This window comes from Musca domestica, unplaced genomic scaffold (assembly GCF_030504385.1).
Source record: "Musca domestica strain aabys unplaced genomic scaffold, Musca_domestica.polishedcontigs.V.1.1 2, whole genome shotgun sequence".
NCBI lineage: Eukaryota > Metazoa > Arthropoda > Insecta > Diptera > Muscidae > Musca > Musca domestica.
In genome coordinates this window covers 4250695-4273172 of record NW_026712249.1, presented here as the reverse complement: position 1 = coordinate 4273172, position 22478 = coordinate 4250695, and the positions used below count along the sequence as shown (strand labels likewise).

General features: G+C 36.2%; 1 protein-coding gene across 4 annotated transcripts in view; it reads right to left on the bottom strand.

Moving 5' to 3' along the window:
• The window catches only part of LOC101899866 (phospholipid-transporting ATPase ID), a 145583-nt gene that overhangs the window by 9071 nt on the left and 114034 nt on the right, over positions 1–22478 (bottom strand). For 2 of the 4 annotated variants that reach the window (XM_059121691.1, XM_059121688.1), the window contains 11 exons: positions 17580–17672; positions 16975–17418; positions 14795–14878; positions 14599–14733; positions 14291–14539; positions 9842–10168; positions 3135–3425; positions 2895–3068; positions 2542–2818; positions 2328–2480; positions 1766–1943 (listed from right to left, as the gene is read on the bottom strand). In XM_059121691.1, coding sequence (XP_058977674.1) covers positions 1766–1943; positions 2328–2480; positions 2542–2818; positions 2895–3068; positions 3135–3425; positions 9842–10168; positions 14291–14539; positions 14599–14733; positions 14795–14878; positions 16975–17418; positions 17580–17672 — 2405 coding nt within the window. The remainder of the gene's footprint in view (positions 1–1765; positions 1944–2327; positions 2481–2541; positions 2819–2894; positions 3069–3134; positions 3426–9841; positions 10169–14290; positions 14540–14598; positions 14734–14794; positions 14879–16974; positions 17419–17579; positions 17673–22478) is intronic. The other 2 variants (XM_059121689.1, XM_059121690.1) reach the window with 2 other exon arrangements.

Genomic DNA, 22478 nt, shown 5'->3' with positions numbered 1-22478 from the left:
GGTTTCATCCGATTTGGTGTTTAAGTCCCCCACATTCGTAATATGCAACCCACAATAATGATGTTTGGTATCAGATATCAAATTCAGCCTAGAAATACCTCTACCAAATTTGATCAAGATCGGTTCAGATTTGGATATAGCTCCCATATATATCTTCAACTGATTTCGGGTTAATTATGTACCAAATGGCCAATATCAGTCCAAATGACCTGAAAATTTGGCACATCCGACCAAATTCAGTCTAGAAGCAATTACGTCAAATTTGGTGAAAATCGGTTAAGATATAGCTATGGCTCCCATATATATGTTTCATCCGATTTCTTGTTTAAGTCCCTCACATTTGTAATATGTATTCGAAAATTATTACCAGATATCTTATAGAGCTCGGAAATACATTTGCCAAATTTTATCGAGATCGAATAAAAATTGAATATTTCTCTCATATATATATGCTTAATCCGATTTCAGGTTTATTGTGCCTAATAATAATATCATTTCGAATAGAGTAAATTTCGGGACGTATGTTTCCATTTTGTGGACGATACATATTTTTAATATAATCCTTCTCGAAGTGATACCATGCACTCTATGTATAGCAATGTCATTTGGTATAAAATAATTGGATATGCCTGATATATATGCGTTCCCTCTGGAACCAAGTAGTAACTCGTCTTATGCCAAAGGATGATACTTCAAATAAATTCTTTTTCTTGGGAGCTCTACTAATTATGCGTAGTAGTGTAGGGTATCTATAGTCAGCCCCGTCCGACTTTTGACTTTTCCTTACTGGTTTTTGTTTAAAATTGCTGATACATTCGGTGTTAGACAAAAATTCTTAAACGTAAATGTAAAATACAATACACATTTTGTAACGAATGACTTTTAGATTAATTTTTTTTTAGTTTTCTTCGCAGTTAATGACTTTGTTTACAGCTGATATTATCTATTTTTCATTCAGAATGATTAGAAAATATTTTTCATTTATTTTTTATTTATATTCAATTAACACAGTTACCTAGCCCATAGGGCCATGAACGGTTCCAAGAACTTCTATACATGATTACTCTAAAAAAAGTAAAACCGAACTAATATATGTACCCTCAAATCTATGGCGGATGGTAAAACCACAAAAGTTATTCGCATAGAATAAATACGAATTTCATATTGGAGTCATTTTCAGAAAAAAAAATGGTTCTGGATTTGTCCAACGCCGGCTTCGAAAGCCCGTTTTTACTTGCGACAAATCGATTTGGTAAAGTCAAGCTTCATAAACATAAACAAATCCAACTCCTATTTTTTGCAGATATTTAAGGCTTATAACAAATTTATGGTTTTCAGCTCCCTAATTTAGAACCCAAAAACTGCTTAATCTTTTCAATTTGTATGTCACTATCAATTGTTTTGAATTCCTTCCAAGTGTATAAAATTTCACAAAATCAAAAAATACAAAAAAACATAAACATTTGTTAGATACTTTAACAAAAATATTGAAAACAAAGTCCAAAAAAAAAAAAAAAAAACACAAGGATAAAAGTGAAATAAAACTTAAGGACTACTTTAAAAAGGTGTTTGTGTCTTCAAAATCAAAAAAGTACCAAAAACAATAAAAAAAAAACTTTCCCAAAAAATAATAATTTTTAAAACTGAAAACTAAACAAAAAATATTTCGAATCTATTTGGAATAGAAGTTAAATCGAATTTCTTCTTTTTTTCGTAAAAGAAACGAGAGGAGGAATTAGAAGATGATGATATGTTTTCCCTCTACCTGTCCGGTTCGCCCTTGTTACGCTTATTATTGTCTTCATCATCCCACCTAAAGGTGACGACTGATATTGCCGGCGGCGGTGGTGGTGAGATCTGGGACATTTTCAGAGCTGCTGCAGTACTGCGATCATTGTGATCGTGGGAACCGTTTAAATTCAGATTGATGGTGGAATTAAAGGCTGTAAAATATAAAAAGAACTGTATGAGTATTGTGAATAAAATTGTAGAGAAATTTTATGGAGTCGTGATACTATTATTATCTATTGGAAGGTCTTAGCGGCTACTTTAATTTTGTCGCTAACTAAAAACGGAATTTCGTCAAAAACATAATCAATTACGAAATCGCTGTTATCGATTAATGTCGTAAACAGTTAGAGAATCCCAATAGAGAAAAATATTTTATTTTTAGAGTTCCAATACTATATGATTTTTCGTTAATTCTGTGAAAATATAACAAATTGATCCGGGGGTTCTCTTTATCTTCTATGCATAAAAATACAAACTTATTATTTTACATTTCATGCAGAACAGAAATTAACCCTTTTGGGTGAAATGAAACTTACGTGGCGGCCTAAATCGATTTACTATTCTTATGGACTCTTTGAACTGTCTCAATTGCCTCTCCACCTCCTCCAGGGTGCTGCCATCGACAATAAAAACATCAGCTAAATCATCGGTAAGTAATTGACATGAATATCCAATGTTAATGGCCGTTTCTGAAATGGTAACAATTTCCAATATTATTTAGGCAAAAATGGAATTCTATGGACCACTAACCCTGCTTATCCCCGGTTAATACCCAAATTTTTATGCCAGCCATTTGTAAGTTGGCTATCGTTTCAGGTACTCCGTCCTGCAGTTTGTCTTCTATGGCGGTAACACCGACCAGCAGCAAATCACTTTCGACCTCTTCATAGACCGCACCTAGCTTGTCCTCACGATTATCCAGTGACACGGAAGCCTCTAAGTGGCGTTTGCTCCACCCCTCATAGAACTCGCTTGTTAATGGTCGTTCAGCCAAGACAAGCGTTCGCAAACCTTCGCCAGCGAATTTCTAGAGACGATACAAATAAAATTTTAATTTCTATTCTTAAATGAACCCCTTCATTTCCTCCCAACCAGAAACTTACATTTAAATGATCTTGGGTACGCGCTTTCATTTCATGTTGGCTCGAACTCAGTCTATCATAGATAACACTATCAGCACCTTTGCAGTATAGGAATATACGATCACCCTGTCTCAGAATGACTGACATACGTTTGCGGACATTATTGAAATCCAAAATATGCAGCAATTCATATTCCTGCAAAACAAATAGAGCAATAAAAGCATAAAATAACCATTTGGTTTTAAAGTTCTTAAAACTGACCTCCTTTCGTCCCATTACCTCAATGGTAATGCTGTTCGGTGTTCTAGAACGAAATACAAAACCGAAATTTCTAGCCGCCGATACCAGGGCGGACTCATCGGGACTTTGAGCTTGATACTCCAGACGCCCCTCAACCGTCTCCGGCATAACGGTGTGACACAAGGCCAACAGACGAAAGAAATTGTGGGCATGCTCTTCATCCGAACGCACGGCATCCAGCAACGTTCGGTCATACCAACGAAATTCAGGTTCATATTCGGGATTTGCAGAAAAGTCTACAGGTGCCATGGCCTAATTTTAAATATTTGCGAAAAATCGAAATAGAAAAGGAGTTCATTATTATGTACGAAGCATTTTAGTTCGGCACATTTGGTTTAGCAAATTAATATCAATATTTAGTAGCTACAATGTAAATATGTTTGTATGCTTGTGTAGTTATGTTTACAGCAGAGTTTCTGTATTAATTTTATGATAGCATTTATACCAGCAATAATAATTATGTAGTTCATGAACAACCATGCAAATACCCAACAACCATTAAATATACAACCTTTACAATCCAGGACTGTGGAGTGGGAGTTGCCGTAAATGCCAGTCTTAGTCGAAACTTAAATACAAGAAATGCATCCTGTGAATACTTCTTCGAAATTATGCACGCATCAACTCCACAGTCCAGTATATTAAAATAAACCCTTTACCAAAATATATAAAATTATTTTTACTTAATTTAGTTAACATTTTTTGATTAAAAAAGCGTAAGCAGTAGTATTAAGCGAAAAAGCATAAGAAGCAATATTTTTTCCATTATTGGTCCACTTATAGATGTTCCACTATATATTTTTCGTCACATTTTACAGTAAATATCACTCAGTAATTTCTGTTGAGAGAATTTGTACTCTAAATAGAAAATATTAAGCATGTATTGATCGTCGATCAGTAGACTCCAGCAAAAAACAAAACTAGTGCTCTTAGAGTCATATTTTGAGGATCAAGGTAAAATCAAAATCTAAACCAGAGCTGTCCAGGAACTAAGGCACTCTCGCCAGTCTAATTTTTCTTAGTTCTCTTAAATCATCAGCAAATTAGTGTTAAAAAATTAATTATACATTTTTGTTCATGTTAAAAAACAATTGAAATGAATCATTAAATATAAAGATAAATAGAATAAAATTTTTTCTCAAATGGTCGCTTTTTGGAACAGCGACACCCGTGAAAGATCGTGTACATCATTGGTCTAAAAAATAATTCAAGTTGTTGTCAAACCTTATAAAAATTTAAAAAAGTTAAATTTCTCCAGTAAGAAATTTCTAACATTTAGTCGGTTAGGAAATTTGTTGTTTTATTTACTGGACTTTTAAATTATTGAATATTAAATAAATAGTTCTCTTAATCTGCATGTAACCTCTTTAAACGATTAATTTGACAAGTACGCGGCATTTTTGATCAAAAATCCTAATTATTCTACAAAAAACTGATAGTTTTATATTTTTCTCAAATCCTTTTATATATTTTTTAATCTTGCCAGTTTGCTGAATAGATGAATCAAGAGATTTTACCTCCAAATACTGGACCTACAATTTATGAGAATGTGTTCTACTCATTAGAATTTAAAAATTTCAAATTTTTTATCCAGTGAGAACTTTGCGTTATGATTATTCAAGCTTTTGACCCTTTATTGACGATTCCGCAATAGTTGGCCAATATTGTCAATTTCGTTTTTTACTTAAGTCTGGTATAAATATTACAAGATGCCAGATTTGACCTAAGTCGACTACTTTCTGTACTTTATATAAGATATTTTTGGATAAGGTTCAAATGTGCGCGATATACCAGATACAGTGGACCGAAGAATTCAACTTCAATAATATAGGAAAATTGCAAATACTGAAATTTGAAGAAAATCGAATACTTATTTACAATTCTAAAGTCGAAGATATCCATCCAGGTCCGGATGGGTTAGTAAGAGTCGCCACTTTAAAAACCCAAGCAGGGTTGATAAAGAAACCCGTTAACAAGTTGTGCGCATTAAAAGGGGTAAAAGCAGATAAAAAAAGTGACAGGTCCAGTGGGAAGAGAACCAGCACTATACTTGGTTTGGATAAGTGAATGTTGTAGCCTCGAAATGGAACATGATCATAGTTTTTAATATGCTTCCATTTTTTGAATCTATGCGATATCGTGTTAAAAACAATGATGCCACTATGCGTAAAGTTGCAGATATTCGAGTCGTCGTACGACAATATTCTAAGAACGATGGAGAGGCAGATTTGGAGTCTACAGGAAACTAACGAGTTCTTGTTTTCGAGGACTAGTAGGAGGCCCAAACGAGCGCCATTAGAGTTCATCTGGTTACTCCAGCACGTCCTATTGGGACTATGGATGCGGAGGACCGAAAAAAATTAAAGAAAGCATGCAAAACTTATTGGAAAATCAATATAACCTGAAGTTCATGATGCAAAAACATACCTCGGTCGTTGAATCGACGGCTTATATTCTGCGCACTACTATGGAAGATGCAAATACCAATTTCAAGAAAATACGGGATCAGATGAACAACATAACGGCGGCTATGGAAGAATCATACTTCGTTTTTAGAAAGTCGAATCAACCATCATTTTCATTCTGCTCCCAAACAATGATAAATATAATTATTCAAAATTGTGGCCCTTAATGGGAAAGATATCAGAAGGAGTGAACCAATATGAGAGTTTAGTTATTCCAAATTGTAATCCGTTATGGGGGAGGTGGAGTGGGCTGATATATACCATTTTTCCATTGCGCATTTCGGCTTTTTACGAGCTTCATATTCAAAATTTTGGCTCGTTTGTGGGGGAATTACCAGAAGGAGTTGACCGACTATCCGATCTTCACACTTTAATAAAAATTTTGGGATGTGTGAATTTTAAAGACAATCGGACTCTTCTTGCACATTTATAAAAGTTATTATAATTCGAAATGTTGGCCCTTTGTGGGGGAGGTACAAGATGGAGTGGACCGATGTTGGGCATATTTGCACCTAACCTTTACTTACAAAAATATTGGGAGTTGCAAAGTTTACACAATTTATTTTTCTATGAGGTAAATTATTTTCTTTGAAAGTTTCGACCTTTTATGGAGGAGGTTCCAGAAGAACTAAACAGATGTTGCCCATCTCCGTACTCGATCTGTGTTTGACAATAATAATTATTTGATGTACCAAATTTGAACGAAATCGGATACTCCCTTCCAGAATTATCGTGTGCACCAAACAGACAGACAGGCGGACGGACATCCCTAGATCGACTTCAATTGTCCTGAGGATATAATTAGGATATACCAATGGTTTCTAATTATTGGACATTTCCTGCAGGGTGGGATTTTGTTCTTTGAGACCTGACGCGTCATATTATAGCTAATTTCATCCAAAAATGCATCTAAATTCGTAGACATACTTGATACCGGATTTAAATAGGCGTTAAAAGTCCAGTATTTGGCGTGGGTCTCATTTAATAGTACGGAATTATTTCATGGTTTAGAAATAAAACCTTCTCCGCCATCTTGATTCAGAATATCTTCTAACCAATGTCTATAAATAAAAGGGACCCTCGTTAGGCCTCTGATGAGTGATAGACTTTCCATATCTCTTTTATATATATATATGCGATATAATTCAGGACTTCGGTATATAGAAAAATATAAACAGGTGGGAGAATTTCTGAATGTCTGCTATAGATGGATATTATTCTTAGGCACTTCTAAAAATGGGGGACTGTTACAGAAGAAAAATTGCTGCAGGGTTTATATTGAGAGAAAACTTTTCAAGTATTTACAACAGAAAAAGGATATGATATGGACTCTCTATAGATTGAATATCCTCTAAAGGCCTTTCATAGAATGAATTCTATAGAGTGCCTTCTCTGTTAAATATAGTTTCTTCCATATGCAGACAATCGTCTTTTTAATTATTTCTAAAGATCTTCTATAGATAGGAATGGAAATAATTGAACAAATTATTTTTAATAAAATGTGCAAGTGAACCAAGATGTGAATTCGGAGTGGAAAATATAAGGAGGGCAAATTTAATTTATATTTATATTATTTTCTACATTTTTTTAAACTTCAAACTAAATGCCCCAAAAAAAAAAAAAAAAAAAAAATATTGAAATATGCACAGTTTGTAAGAACTCTGTTTTGTATGAGATTAATGGTAAGCGAAATTAGAAAGTATTATTCCCACATACAATTCGTATTATCTTATTTCCTATTTGGATTGGACCATGTTGAACGAATTTTTGTTCACAAAAATTGGAGATGATTTCAACAGGACGGTGCTTCATAGCCGAAGCTACAATCGATTTACGCCCTTTTTTTGATGATCGCATTATCAGCCGCAGAGTCGTATGTCGGTGTCGTCAAAGATAAGTGTTGCATCGAAAAGCCAGAAACAATTGACTATTAAAGGACAATATTCGTGAAGCCCTTGGTGAAATACAGCTGTAGATACTCGACAATGTATTTAAAACCAGTTAAATAATTTCAGCCGGTTTTGCCGACAGATGTATACCCTCAGCCAAAGTAATTTTATTTATTAAGTATTTTGACTTTCATTATGATTATTTAAAATGCTGATCTATCATGGAGGCAGTACCAAAGGAGTGGGCAAATATTGTCCATATCGTATCTGACCTAAGTCTAAGTATAGTTAGGTAAAAGATTTGGGCCATATCCACTATTTCCTTCATTTTATATGAGATTTTTGATAATTTTTGGAAATTTTTGAAATACGCGTGAGGTGGCATTATAGTGGACGGAAATGTCCCACTTCATCCAATAATGATAAAATACTGGGATGTGTAATACTTTAAAAAATTGAACTTTTTTTCCAATTTTGCTACTTCCATATTTACATCAGATCTTGGCTTAAGAGAAATATTTAGATATATTTCACATGTTATGAGAGATATGAGAAAATAATATGGTGGCCCTTTGTCGGGGAGGTACCAAAGATATAAGTTTGACAATAATATTATGATTATCCAAGTTTGGATCAAATCGGATACTCCTTTGGGGAATTATCGTGTGCACTAGACAGCCAGACAGACGGACGGACCGACACCTCTCGTACGACTCCAAATGTCCTGAAACGGATTTGGTCCAAAGGAACCTAGGGTCTAAAATCGTATTTTGATGATGAACGGTTTTGCCGTGAATTTAGAAAAAAATCGTTGGATCCTTACAACATTTTCAAAAAAAAAAAGAAAAAACTTTTTTACCAACCTTACATTAAGAGGTTGTTGCACTTTCTACAAATAATTTGCTTTAAATTCGACTTCAATTTAAAACTAAGCTAAATTAATGAAAAATATTAGTTCTGCAAAAATAATTCTTAAGAAAATAAAGTTCTGAAATGAAAACATTTAAACTCCGATCGGATTTTAGCCAACAAAAAAACGACAAATCATAATTTTACTTGGCACACAAAACGAGTAAAAAAATCCAAAAGAGTGCACACAAAATAGTTACAAGAAAAAAAACAAGAAACACATGCATACGTGCTGGTGCGGATGGTGTTGGTGGTGGTGCGGACAGTGTTGGTGATTGGTCCAATTGTGATCTGTAGTGCTTGGAGCATAAGTGTTAGAAGTGTTCTGAGCTTGGGCGCCGCTTGGCTGCTGGTGGTGCTGCTGATGCATAGCCGGTGGTTTTAGAAACATTGAATCGCTCGCGTTTGCCGTTAGTGAGTGAGCGTGATTACAGTCCGCTCCATGCGGTAGATCACTAGCAGCGTCATCGTCTTCGTCGACGTTTTCATCGCTGTCATAGGCAAAGGAACAACTACGACAAAAAGGTGCACAGAATTGTGGACAACACTGGCGTGGCGGTGATGGTGGTGACAGTGGCAATGGTTTGCGAACAGATTTGGATGGTGTCGAATTGTTGATCGAAATCAAAGGTGTCGTCGATGGTGGCGGTCCAGTCCGTTTGCCGAAATTCGGAAAACAAAAACAACATTTGGTATTCTTTTTACGATCTGTCGTCGTTATCGGCGTACTGGTTTTGTGTAACTGTGTAACCACCGAACCGCTAATTGTCCGATCTGTCAGAGATAATGGTGATGTGGGTGAAAGTGTGGTTATGGCCACAGCTGTAGTGCTGGGCTTGGTGGGGTCATGGGTGTTTTTCCGTCTATTCGGAACTAAGGCGTTTACTTTAGAAGCGGTGATGGTGGATTGGGTGGGTGAGGTGATGGTAGTGGTGGTGGTGGTGGTGGTGGTGATTGTTGCATTGTCACTCCTGTTACTGTCACTGAACAAGGTGGCAATGGTGTTACTGTGGTGTAACTGTTGCTGATGTTTTTGTTGTTGTTGGTCTTGATTAGTGGGAAGAGTAGTAGTCGACTGGGCCTTATAAAGTACCCCCTCGTTTGAGGCTACATCACCCAATATCATTACTTTTTCACTGGCCGTGGACAGCGTGGAAGTTTGGCGCCCAATGCGCTTCATCGGACTCTCAATGCGCACTCTCGCCGTTCGTTTGCGATTTGTTTGTGCTCTCGAGTCCAACGTGGTGCCATCTACTGTACAAAAATCCGGTGTACTGAATGCTGAGGTGGGTGAAGCTGGCTGTGGTGCACCATTCGTGTGATGGAAATTTTCCAACGGTGTGTTTGCCGGTGTTAGAGGTGAAGTTCTAGTTGGCGACGTTGTGCTATCGCTGTCGATGCTTACTCTGGTCTTTCGAACATAGCTGGCGCCATTGGAAGAACCGACGGTGCCGTTGAAAAGTGTATTGTTAAATACATCTTCTTCTTCCTGTTGTTGTTGTTGCCGTTGTTGGTCTTTTTGCCATTTGGAAGACAAACTGGTGGTGGTGGTAGTGGTAGTGGTGGCGGGTAGAGGAGTATTGGTGGTGTTCGTTGGTGATGCATTGACAAAATGCACATCGACTTTGTGCAAACGTTTGGACGACGACATATTCTCCTCACCGCTAACAGTGTTTCCACTCTTTTTCATTGCACTCTTCCGGCTGTTACCTTTACTTGTTTCGGTTTCATTCTACAATTGTTTGGAAAAGGCAATGCAACAGAAAAGGATACTTTTTTATTTTGATTGAATGGCTGTTTGTTTGGGAAAATTTTCGCTTTTTTTGGTAACCTAAATATCGTTTGTACTATGCGATTCGGATTGAGGTAATTTCGAAGTCGTATGATATAATTCTTGATTGAAAATTGTTTTCTTTTTTCAATTTTAGTTTTAGATATAATCCTGAATTAAATCCAAAATGTTCTTTAGTGGTTTTACATAAAACGTTTAAATTTAGTGTCCATTTTTAGGCCCAGCAAGGTATATAAATTCTTGATCAGCGTAAGATTGGAAGACAATTTAGCCCTGTCTGTCTTTCCGTCCGTCTGTTGTAATCACGCTAGAGTCAATGCAGATATGAAGCTGAAATTTTGCACTGATCTGTCTTTTGTCTGCAGGCAGGCCAAGTTCGAAGATGGGCTGTATTAGCCCACAATAGCGTATAGCACCCATATAACGGTACTCCGGTATTTTCGGTATTTTGATGATTTTAGCCACATTATTCAATGGAATTGGCTTGAAATCCACACAAGGAGTTCCTTCTAAGTAGTTAACCCCCTGAAAGAATATTGTCTACATAGATCGACGATATAATTTATACTCTATATAACTGCACATCCTGATATTCCATATTGTGATGATTTTAGTAACATTTTTCGATGACATTGTCTGAAATTCTGCACAAGAAATTCTCTGTAAGTACTTTACACCCTAAAAGAGAATTTTCTATATAACTCCACGATATCGTATATCCCCCATATAATGGTGTCCCCGATATTCGGTATTTTGATGATTTTAGTCACATTTTTTCAATAGACTGAAAATCCACACAAAGAGTACCTCCGAGTACTTTACCTCCTGAGAGAATTGTCTATATAGGTCTACGTTTTTAGTATAGCACTCATACAACGCTACCCCGAGATATTCGGTATGTCCAGGATTTTCGCGGCATTATTCACCGGTCAAATTTCGTATTTGACGTTCGTAATGGGTACTACAACCCACGACGGAAAATTGTCTATGCAGGTCCACGTCTTAGAGTAGCCTCCATATAACAGCACCTCCCTATATTCGGAATTTTGGAGATTTTAGCGACATTATTGTTTCAAATTTGATATTTCAGCCTACGACTGAAATATGTCAGTGCAGGTCCACGCCTTCGTATAGCCGTCATATAACGGTACCTCCCTGTATTCGGTATTTTGATGATATTAGGGACATTATTCACCTTAATCGCGTAAAATTTCGTAATTGAAGTTCGGAATCGTTAATCGGCCGAACTTAGCTGTTTTTAACTTGTTGTTCTTATACACCTCTATTTATAAATGTTGGTATGTACATTTGTAATTTCGTTGGCAACACATACATGTGCAATTGTTGGCCCGCCTGTTAAAATCACGATAGAGTTCTACCCTTAAAAAAAGAGCTTTGAAATATTCCTGGGACGTATGGTATTGAAAATTGAACAAATAGATCCACCTTTAGATGTCTAGGGTATTTTGAAGGTTTCGGTCCCAATTTAAACCAAATCAGCAGTAATTTTAGAATTTCGGTTTCTGAGTGCAAAGTTTAACACCACTCACAAATATAAGATGTATTTGAGAGGCCGGGTTTTATTTTTGGGGTAATCTCTCAGTCAGATTTTTATATGTTGAACAGGGGAAAAGCAAGTCCAGCCATAGGCCATAGTTTTATTCTAAATGCTATCGAAGCTTCATTCTTGGCTTTTAAAATCTGTAATAGTACACCCATATGGATTATACTTGAGACTGTTTTAGGAATGCATTAAAAAAAGTAATTTGAAAAAGAGGCTGAGAGTAAAAATCTCTCAGTTTTTTATGTTTATACTAGTTATTAACAATAAGTTGTCATAAAATATATTTTGTTATTATATCAGTATTGCATTGGCTCAACAGGATATTAGTCATTTCATTTGTGTACACATATAAAAATAATAAGTGTGAAAGTATGTATGTATGATTATTACATTTTTCTTCGAAATATAGTATAAACGTGTCTTATCTGTTTCTAGGCCCAATAAGTGACAAACTTGACTCATCACGTTAATGAAAAATCATTGAGAATGTAACAATTTTTTTCAAAGCATTGATTACATATTCAACAAATATACAGGGTTCCAAGAAAGGTGTCATCCAAAATGTAATATTGTTTTTTAGGGAAATATAATAATATTTATGATAAAGCCCTTAACAATACCTAAATAGAGAATAATTTTTTAACTTCCACCTTGAAAAGGAGGGTATATTAAATTTGCCATTCCGTTTGTAACATCACTTAATATTCGTCGTAGACCCCATAAAGTACATATATATTCATAATCAGTTAATCGAGTTAAAATTATTCAAGCTTGATGGAAGGCACCATTGCCAATTTTCGCACCTGACGTAGCACCGATGGAAATATTAGGATTAGCAAAGTTGAAGCAAAATCGGATCATCCTATCTCTTTCTGTGCAGCAAAATAATTTTTTTGTTGAAAATTTCGACCTTTTTTGGGGGAGGTGCCAGAAGGAGTGCACCAATATTGCCCATCTTCAAGCCCGATTTAAGTTTGATAATAATATTACGATGTACCATGTTTGGACCAAATCAGATACTCCCAGCCAGACAGACAGACGGGCGGACATCGCTAGATCGACTCCAAATGTCCTGAAACGGATTTGCTTTAAAGAGCAAGGGGTCTAAAACCGTTATTTCGATGAGGCACGTTTTGGCCTTATCAAATTATTTAAATGCTTTTTAGACGTTTTGGCCTTATAAAATGATATATACCCTTTCTAGTCATATGACTGAGGGTATGAAGCCTATACTAATATCGTAACTTAAAATCACCCACGATCATCTAACGAATTAGTTGATTTACAAATGGCGGATATTTAGAACCAGTTTTTGTTACTCAAATTTTAATGTTACGAAATTTTTGTATAATTATTAAAACATATTCAAATAATTTAAATTCAGTACTGCACTTAATAAAGTTATAAATTAAATTGACATTAATTCGTTGCACCCTGTACAGCTGCCTACATTTACACACACGTATGAACATGCCAATATAATGTCAAGAATTATATCATACTTTTAACCTCATTTAATTAACGACTTTTTTCTTTCACATTTCTCTTACATTAACCGGGTTAAAGAATACGCTCATGAGAGGAATGGGCTGAAAAAATATCTCTCCTTAAAAATTATAATGAGAAAAAAATAAAAAGTGTAAAAATTGCCATAAAAGTGCTTGTTTGTGTGTTCACACATACTGGATACATGACGGAAATCATTTACAGACTCACTCCTCATCATCACACAATGGAGTACAAGGAGAACAAAAAATAACATAAATTTGTTGCTAGGAATTGAGTTAACATTTGGGAGAGACTAACTAGAGGTTAAGTATAGAAAAAAACTAAGAAAATACACTGACTAATACACTTAAAGTTAGAAAAAAAAAACATTGGAAGGAACATGACATTTTTACATCCTTAAACTCTAGTTACGTTTGGTTAAAAACAGAACAGAACAAAAAATGAAAAATAAAAGTGAAAAAAATGGGGGCAATCTGTAAACCGTTAGGGCCTAGCTATCAGGCGCTGCAAACCAGGTTAAGGATTTTCATAACTTGTGTTTATTTTATTACAAATAAAACAAAGAGCTGTTAATTAATAATGACACACAGACACACTCTGCTTGATTTGATTTGATGTTATTTCAACACCCTTCTCTTCTTCCATGTTCATTGATTATTATTGGTCTCTAAAAGTGGCCAAGGAGTAGAGCAAAGAACTTCTAGACTAAGTTGTTTCTTTTAGGGTAACTAAGTAAAGAAATAACTAAGGCAAAATGCTTAACTTTAGGTTTTTTTTTTGGTAAAAAAATTTAGATTTTTAGTGCAAGGCTAATGGAGTTTTTGGTTTAAATTGTACAAGAAATAGACAAAGTTTATTAAATTATTTGATTAATTTAATTAATTGTTTTTTATATATAAAAACGTTATATATAGTATTTATATTAAAATATAACCATATTGAAAAATGGAATGGAAACATAAACTGTTCTTTTGAATGCAAACACTTACATCTGTCACCTCGATCACTTCGCCGGTACGCAAATCGATGACATCGCCATAGGTCCGACCATTAATACTGCACTTGTTGAAGGTCATTATGTTTTGGGTTAGGGTGCCGGTCTTATCGGAGAATATATATTGAATTTGGCCCAATTCTTCGTTGAGGGTGGTGGTACGGGCTTTGGCATGGGTTTTAGTTGGTTCATAATACATTTGTTCATCCCAGTTGATTAGGAATGATTGAACAAAACGTATAACCTGGAAGCAGGGGGTTTGAGATTAATGCATGTGCATATGTGTATTAGAGCGTTACTTACCTCTACTGAAACGTAGAGTGATATTGGCACTACGGTATTTAATACAATGGCATAAGAGAAAAATACTAACAATCCTATAACGGTTGATCCTTGAACAATATTTTTTGGTATTATATTTTCCCATGGCAAATAGGCCTGCGAGTAAATGGAGATTAGATTAATATGCCTTATTAAGAAATTGTTATTAAATTAATACCTGGAAATGTTGACCAATGACTCCCTCCCATATAGCACAGGCTAGTGTAAAGAATGCGCAGATGGATAACAAAAACAATACGATCTGAAAAACGAAGAATATTTTTTATAGTAAAGGAAAGAATAACAAAAATAATACACTTCAGGATCTATAATTGTAGTTGTGTTTCAGGACCTGCAAATTAGGATAAAAATCGCTAATCTTAGAAAAATTTTTACATTCTTGAAGGTTGTGGAAAAGAGCATATGCTATCCAACTTGGGCTCCAATATACAGGGTGAGATGAAAAAACTGCAGCCAACTTCAGACTGCTGTCATTTCTAAGCCACTCGTCCGACAGCTGTTAAAATTCTTTCAGTGACAGCTCATTATATCGTTACCGTGATACTGGTAGCGTAGAGCGAAGTCAAGGAAGTGGACGGAAGAAAACAGCAACATCAGCAAAAATGGTTCGAAAAGTAAAGAAGCGATTTGATCGAAACCCGCGTCACAGTGGCCGAAAAATGGCTCGTGAGCTGAACATATTACAATATTCCATTCGGCAAATATTGAAAAATTAGCCATTGAAATTCCAAAAAAGCAAGAACTTACACCGCGAAAGGAAAAAAATATACTCAAAAGACCGAAGGTGTTGCTTCGAACTGCCGAATTTGGTCTTTTCCAATGAGAAAACATTCGTTGTCCAGCAGTTTGTAAAACAAACAAAATGATTGTGTTTACTTGCCAAAGAGGTCAGCTGAAAATATGCACCTTCGGTTGGCCACCAGAACTCAAGCGCCGGCCATGGTGATGGTGTGGGCCGCCATAACAACTGATGGTCGCTCTCCGCTCGTATTAATCGACCGTGGCAACAGAATAAATGCCGAATATTATCGCGAAAATATTCTAAAGGGTGCATTAAAGCCTTGGTCACGCCAACATTTTGGCCGCAGACCTTGGACATTCAAACAGGACTCAGCACCATCGCACTCAGCACGCGCCAACCAAGAATGGTTACAAAATGAGGTTCCTCGCTTTATTTCCAGCACACAATGGCCACCAAAATCTCCGGATAACAATCCGTTGGACTATTGTGTCTGGAGTATTTTGGAATGCAAGGTTGGCACTAAAAAATACCATAGTGTCGATCACCTCAAGCAAGCGCTTCGCCGGGAATGGGCCACAAGACCGCAGAGCAACATTCGGGCAGCGTCTGATGTTTGAAGGCCATAATTCGTGCCAAAGGTGACCAATTAGAACAAATCTAAACTTATTCTAATATTTGATGCTACTTCCGACATTTTGTGCTTTCATTCAATAAAATTTGAAAAAAAAATGTAAAAATTATGGCGTTTGACTTTTTTGCAGTTTTTTTATCTCACAGACAATTCTTTTCAGGTGGGTAAAGTACTCAGAGGGAATTCCTAGAGCGGATTTTCAGACTATTCCATTAAAAAATTTGGCAACAAATCATTAAAATACCGGAGGTACAATACAGGAGGTACAATTATATGGGCATTCACGATATCGTGGACCTATATAGACAATTCTCTTTCAGGGTTAAAATACTCACAGATAACTCTTTGTGTAGAATTTCAGACAATTCCATTGAAATATGTGGTTAAATCCATCGAATATCGGGCGTACCGTTATATGGGTGCTACACGATATCGTGGACCGATATAGTCCATCTTCGAACTTGACCTGCCTGCAGACAACATACAGGTCGGTGCAAAATTTTAGGTTCCTATTTTTATTCGTTTTGATTCTAGCGGGATTACAGCAGACGGACAGCGGACGGAAAGGCCTAAATCCCGCAACGGATATCAAAATAACTATTTGCAGTTTAGCTGGAGCAATAAGTGCTCGGAAAAACATCAACATCATCAAAAACAACACACCTGTGTATTTTTTTCGCCAATTTTTTTATGGAAGAAAATCTCCAACAAAACATCTATTCTTTTTTGGGGACGAAAAGAAATTATAGAAAAAATCATGGTTCAGTTAATCATTGTATTGACTATTCGAATATATAAGAATGAGACTTTTTTAATTTGAAAATCAGTTCTCAAGTCTACAAAGTTTTCCATAAAGTTTCTCGAAGACAGAGAATGTTCCCTTTAGATAAGCATTAATCTCCGCAGCCATTTGACAAAAAATTAAATTTGCCTCTCCAACACACATCCCACATCGTGTACTTACACCAATAATAATGAAATTCAACAGACGATCAACACCGGTGCTCTTAAACTGCGTCTTGCCGGAATTCTGCATCAGCTTCGTATCTTTGCCGGCGAAAACAACCACGCCATAACACCATTGCGTGTTACGCAGCACACAGCCCCGCAACAGGATCTTCTCATTGTCCAGGGCGTAGCGTTGATTGCGCCACAGCAATGTCCCCTCGAATTTATTCAACAGATTGTTGGGCTTCTCGCAGATTATTTCGGCATTGAAATTCCACAGCTGGTCATGGTTATCGCCAAGTTCAATGGTTTCCGTCAGACATTGTTTACATTTGAGATTCGTTTCGCCATCCAGTTCGGCCGTTTCGATGAAACACAAACCATTTGGTTCCGAGGTGCTTAGCAGGAGAATATCGGCTGCCACAAATTGATTGTTCTCCAGGCGTATCACATCACCAACCTGAGGGTGGAAAAAAAATAGAAAATAAAATAAATAATATTTAATTCGATTTTGTTTTTGGCAAAATATCTGGGTCGCTAGTGCATGTGTAAACAATAAAGGTGATTGTGGTTGTTTGATGGACGGAGAGTGCGGGGGCGTTGTTTTGATAGTTTGCATACCTGGACACCGGACCATCTCTCATCGACCAGTTTTCCATTTCGTAAAGCTTTCGATTTGCGATTGTTCACCTGAGAATCTGAGACATGACGTTGCTGTAAAGAAATTTGTGAGAAAAATATAACAATAACAAAAATATTAAATATTAATTTATATATGCAAACAAATTTGTAAATTTCCTAGGAAATCATGGGAAAAACATAATTAACCCTTAGGTCACCATTGAATTCAAAATAAAACTTGTGATGAAGAAGATGGTAGAAATGTCACATTTCTTCTATTTTTTTGTAAATCTGTGGCGAAAAGGAAACAATTGAATTAAATTCGGTTATGACCGCACAAGGGTTAATTAGTTGAAAATATTTAAATGTGTGTTTACATTCATGGATTTGTTTTCTAATTACATTTCACCAAACAATGCAAATGAAATTTATTGAATCGAATTTTTTGAATCCATTTGTTTATTTCCAGTCAATAAATTATTTAATTGGAAAAAATAAATAGCCAGTGTAAATCGATTTGAAATGCAGAAGCATTTCCCGCACATATGCGATTGAGTAGTGCACTGGGCATAAAAATGTAGACATGTTGCAAAATATCATCAGTTCCCTTGGTTTTTGTCAGGGAATATTCTACAAGGGTGGTTAAAATATGCCGGAAAAATAATTAAGCAGAGTTCTAGCTTTAGAAGTGACAAAGAATGGGCTGAGATTTTTTTGAGGTAATTCGGTGGAACAATTATTGCATGTTCATTGCGGAACAAGAAAAGATAAATATTCATGTAAAACCGTACATCGAAACAAATCTTGTACAAAGTTGTTGGATATTAGACTTATTCATTCTATCAGTAGGATATAAGATTTTAATTATGTCATTGTGCATTTGTTTGTAACATGGAGAAGGAAGCTTTGAGAAACTTCATAGAATTACTTTTTGAGTCGATTTATGCATGTCAGTCCGTACGTCTGTCCATTTATTCTTGTGAACAAAATGCGGGTGGCATTTATTATTCGATTGAGATGAAATTTTCCAAACAATATTTGTTTGGCTCAAGGACGAACCCTATTGAAATTGGTGAGAATCGGTTCAAATTTAGATACAGCTCCTATATACAAGGTGAGATGAAAAAACTGCAATCGACATCCGACTGCTGTCATTTCCAAGCCACTCGTCCGACAGCTGTTAAAATTATTCCAGTGTGATTTCTTTATATTTGGCTGGAAAACCACAAGTAGCTATCTTTAGAACACTCCAGCAGTTAAATGTGATTAAATCTTTTGTGTCTCGTACCATCGCTTGTTACCGTGATACTGTTAGCGTAGCCCGAAGTCAAGGAAGTGGACGGAAGAAAACAGTAACACCAGCAGAAATGGTTCGAAAAGTAAAGAAGCGACTTGATTAAACCCGCGTCGCAGTGGCCGAAAATGGCCCATGAGTTGAACATATCGCAATATTCCATTCGGCAAATATTGAAAAATGAGTAAAACGATGGTGTTTACTTGCCAAAGAGGTCAGCTGAAAATGAAATTAGGTTGGGGTTCGGTTGGCCACCAGAACTCAAGCACCGGCCATGGTGATGGTGTGGGCCGCCATAACAGCCGATGGCCGCTCTCCGCTCGTATTAATCGACCGGGGCATCAGAATAAATGCCGAATATTATCGCGAGGGTGTATTACAGTCTTGGACACGCAAACATGTTGGCCGCAGACCTTGGACATTCCAACAGAACTCAGCACCATCGCACTCAGCTCATGCCACCCAAGAATGGTTACAAAATAAGGCTACTCGCTTCATTTCCAGCGGAAAATGGCCACTAAAATCTCCGGATACCAATCGGTTGGATTATTGTGTCCGGAGTATTTTGGAAGGTAAGGTGGCCCTAAAAAATACCAAAGTGTCGATCACCTCAAGCAAGCGCATCACTGGGAATGGGCCAAAATAACGCAGAGCAACATTCGGGCAGCGTGAAAATTATGGCGTTTGACTTTGTTGCAGTCTTTTTATCTCACCCTGTATCTTCAACCGATTTCGGGTTAATTGTGCGTAAATATATCAGTCCAATTTTGGCACGTCCAACCGAATTCAGTCTAGAAAGATGTACATAAAAGTTGGTGACAATCGGTTCAGATATAGCTATAACTCCCATATATATGTTTCATCCGATTTGGCGTTAAGTCCCTCACATTCATAATACACACAGTAATAATGTTTGGTACCAGATATCAGATACAGCCCAGAAATATCTTTGCAAAATTTTATCAAGATCAAGATTTAGATTTGGATATAGTTCCCATATATATATTCAACCGATTTCGGGTTAATTGTGTACCAAATGGCCAAATCACCTGAATTTTGGTTTATCCGGCCGAATTCAGTCTGAAAGCAAATGCAGCAAATTTGGTGAAAATCGGTTTAAATATAGCTATAGCTCCCATATATATGTTCCATCCGATTTGGTATGTAAGTCCCTCACATTTGTAATATGCATTCCACAACAATGATATTTGGTATCAGCTATCTTATAGAGCTCGAAAATACTTTTGCCAAATTTTATGGAGATCGGCTAAGATTTGGATATAACTCCCATATATATCCTTAATCCGATTCCAGGTTTATTGAGCAAATAATGGCTAATATCAGTCCATATGGAGTGAATTTCGGGCGTACGTTTGCAATTGGTGGATCTCGAAGCAAATATATATTTTTTATAACCCCTCCCGAAGTGATATCATGCCCTCTATAGCAATGATATTTGTTATACACAAAATAAAAATGTCTCAAATTTAATTAAAATCGATTCAGAATTGAATATGCCTCCCATATATTAGTTTCCTCTGAAACCAAATTATAACTGCTCTAAAGCCAAATGTTACTTCAAAAAAATTCTTTTGTTACGGGAGCTCTACTAAATGTGCATAGTGGTGTAGGGTATCATATAGTCGGCCCCGACCGACTTTTGACTTTTCCTTACTGGTTCTTATATATATTAATTTCGTAGTGTAATTTAACAACGCTGCAGTTACACTCTATTTAAATCTACTTAATTTCCACATCTGAACAATTTAACTAACTTATTAAAGGCTTTCAAACATTTTCATAACAAGCTCATGGCGTGGAGCGTTAATGAATTTATAATAGTTTGTTTTTAAGTCTCCTTTTAATTACATCAATTTGTCTGAACAATAACATGGAGGAGAGACGAACCTCGACAACTTACTGAAAACTTTCAGCCTTGGAAGTTGACAAATAGGCACACACACACACACTTTTTGTTTTACAATTGAATAAAGATTCCCCCCGCAGCAGCACATGGAGATGGAACAAATACCAAAAATACCCGAGTGTAGTTGAGAGTGGCGCCTCCAAACCCAAACACACACGCACACACACACACACATCATAAACAACACTTGGCTTTTAAAGTGGCATAAAATTGTACCACAAATGTCAATGTCAACAACCCATGAGAATAACTCAGGCGACCTACAAACATACCATTCCAATTGTTTGTACGGTTGGTAGGTACATTTGTACGTACATAGCTTTGTTGATGTTTGGATGGTGTCTGTGTTGCCATTTGAGAGCCATTTGGCCGAAAATTTCTTTAAAAGTGAGTAGAATAAAAGACAACCAGAAAATTGTAGGAACCCTGTGCCAATTATTTCATTGCACGGTAATGTACTCAAACTCTGAAAATAACAGCTAATTTCTGTAAAAGCCAGTAGAACATAGTTTACTTATTATCAGGTAATGAGTAATCGAGGCACAAATTAGAAGTATTCTCCTGCAAAACTCACAAAATGTAAACAGAAACCGTGAAATATCGACTTTTAAGCAACGATTAATTTTCGTAAACGTAGGACAGTGTTTAGTATACTCAACCATAAATCAGAAGGTCATTGGATTAATTCCTCCTTGGGAGAAAATAAAAAGGCACATTTTGATGAAATTCAACATAAATATTTTTCATGTGTCCTAAAACTAGACCAAATTTTGGCATCAGTAACTACTTACAAACCATCTATGGCAGGGAGGCGATTGCTTCCAAGAGTCAATTAAAACAAGTAAAAACCAGTTAAGTTCCGCCGGGCTGAATTTTTTATAACCCTCCACCATTTTAAAGGAACTTGAGAAATTTCCGTGCAGTCCGTCGGCAAAATACCGCTCAATGGGGGCTATACGAAGATATTGTTCTGCATTAGAAATATTTTTTCATTGCTGTAGTACCCATTATGTACTTGTACGAAATTTAAAACAATTCGGGTTAAAAATGTCGCAATATCTTAAAAATATCGAATATCGGGAGGCATCGTTACATGGGTGCTATACGAAGACATGGACCTTCATACGCAAGTTCTGTCATAGGCTGTAGTACCCATCCATTACAAACTTTAAATACGAAATTTCATCATCATCAAAATGGCTAACATCATGAGGTACCGTTATATGAGGACTATACGATATCGTAGACCTATATAGAAAATTCTCTTCCAGGGGTAAAGTACTCAGAAGGAAGTAATTGTGTGGATTTTCAGACAATTCCATTGAAAAATTTAGCTAAAATCATGAAAATGACGAATATCGAGAGGTATCATTACATGGAGAATATAAGGTCTCCTGGACCTATATAGACATTTATATTCCAGGTGGCAGAAAACTCAGAAGGAACTCCTTGTGTGGATTTTCATAGAATTTTATTGGAAAATGTCGCTAATATCATCAAAATATCGAATATCGGGAGGCATCGTTATATGGGAGCTATACGAAGACGTGGACCTTCATACGCAAGTTTTGTCATAGGCTGTAGTACCCATTACAAATTTTAAATACGAAAAAATTTTATTTTTTAATTGGAAAATGTGGCTAAAATCATCAAAATACCAAATATGGGGGTACCGTTA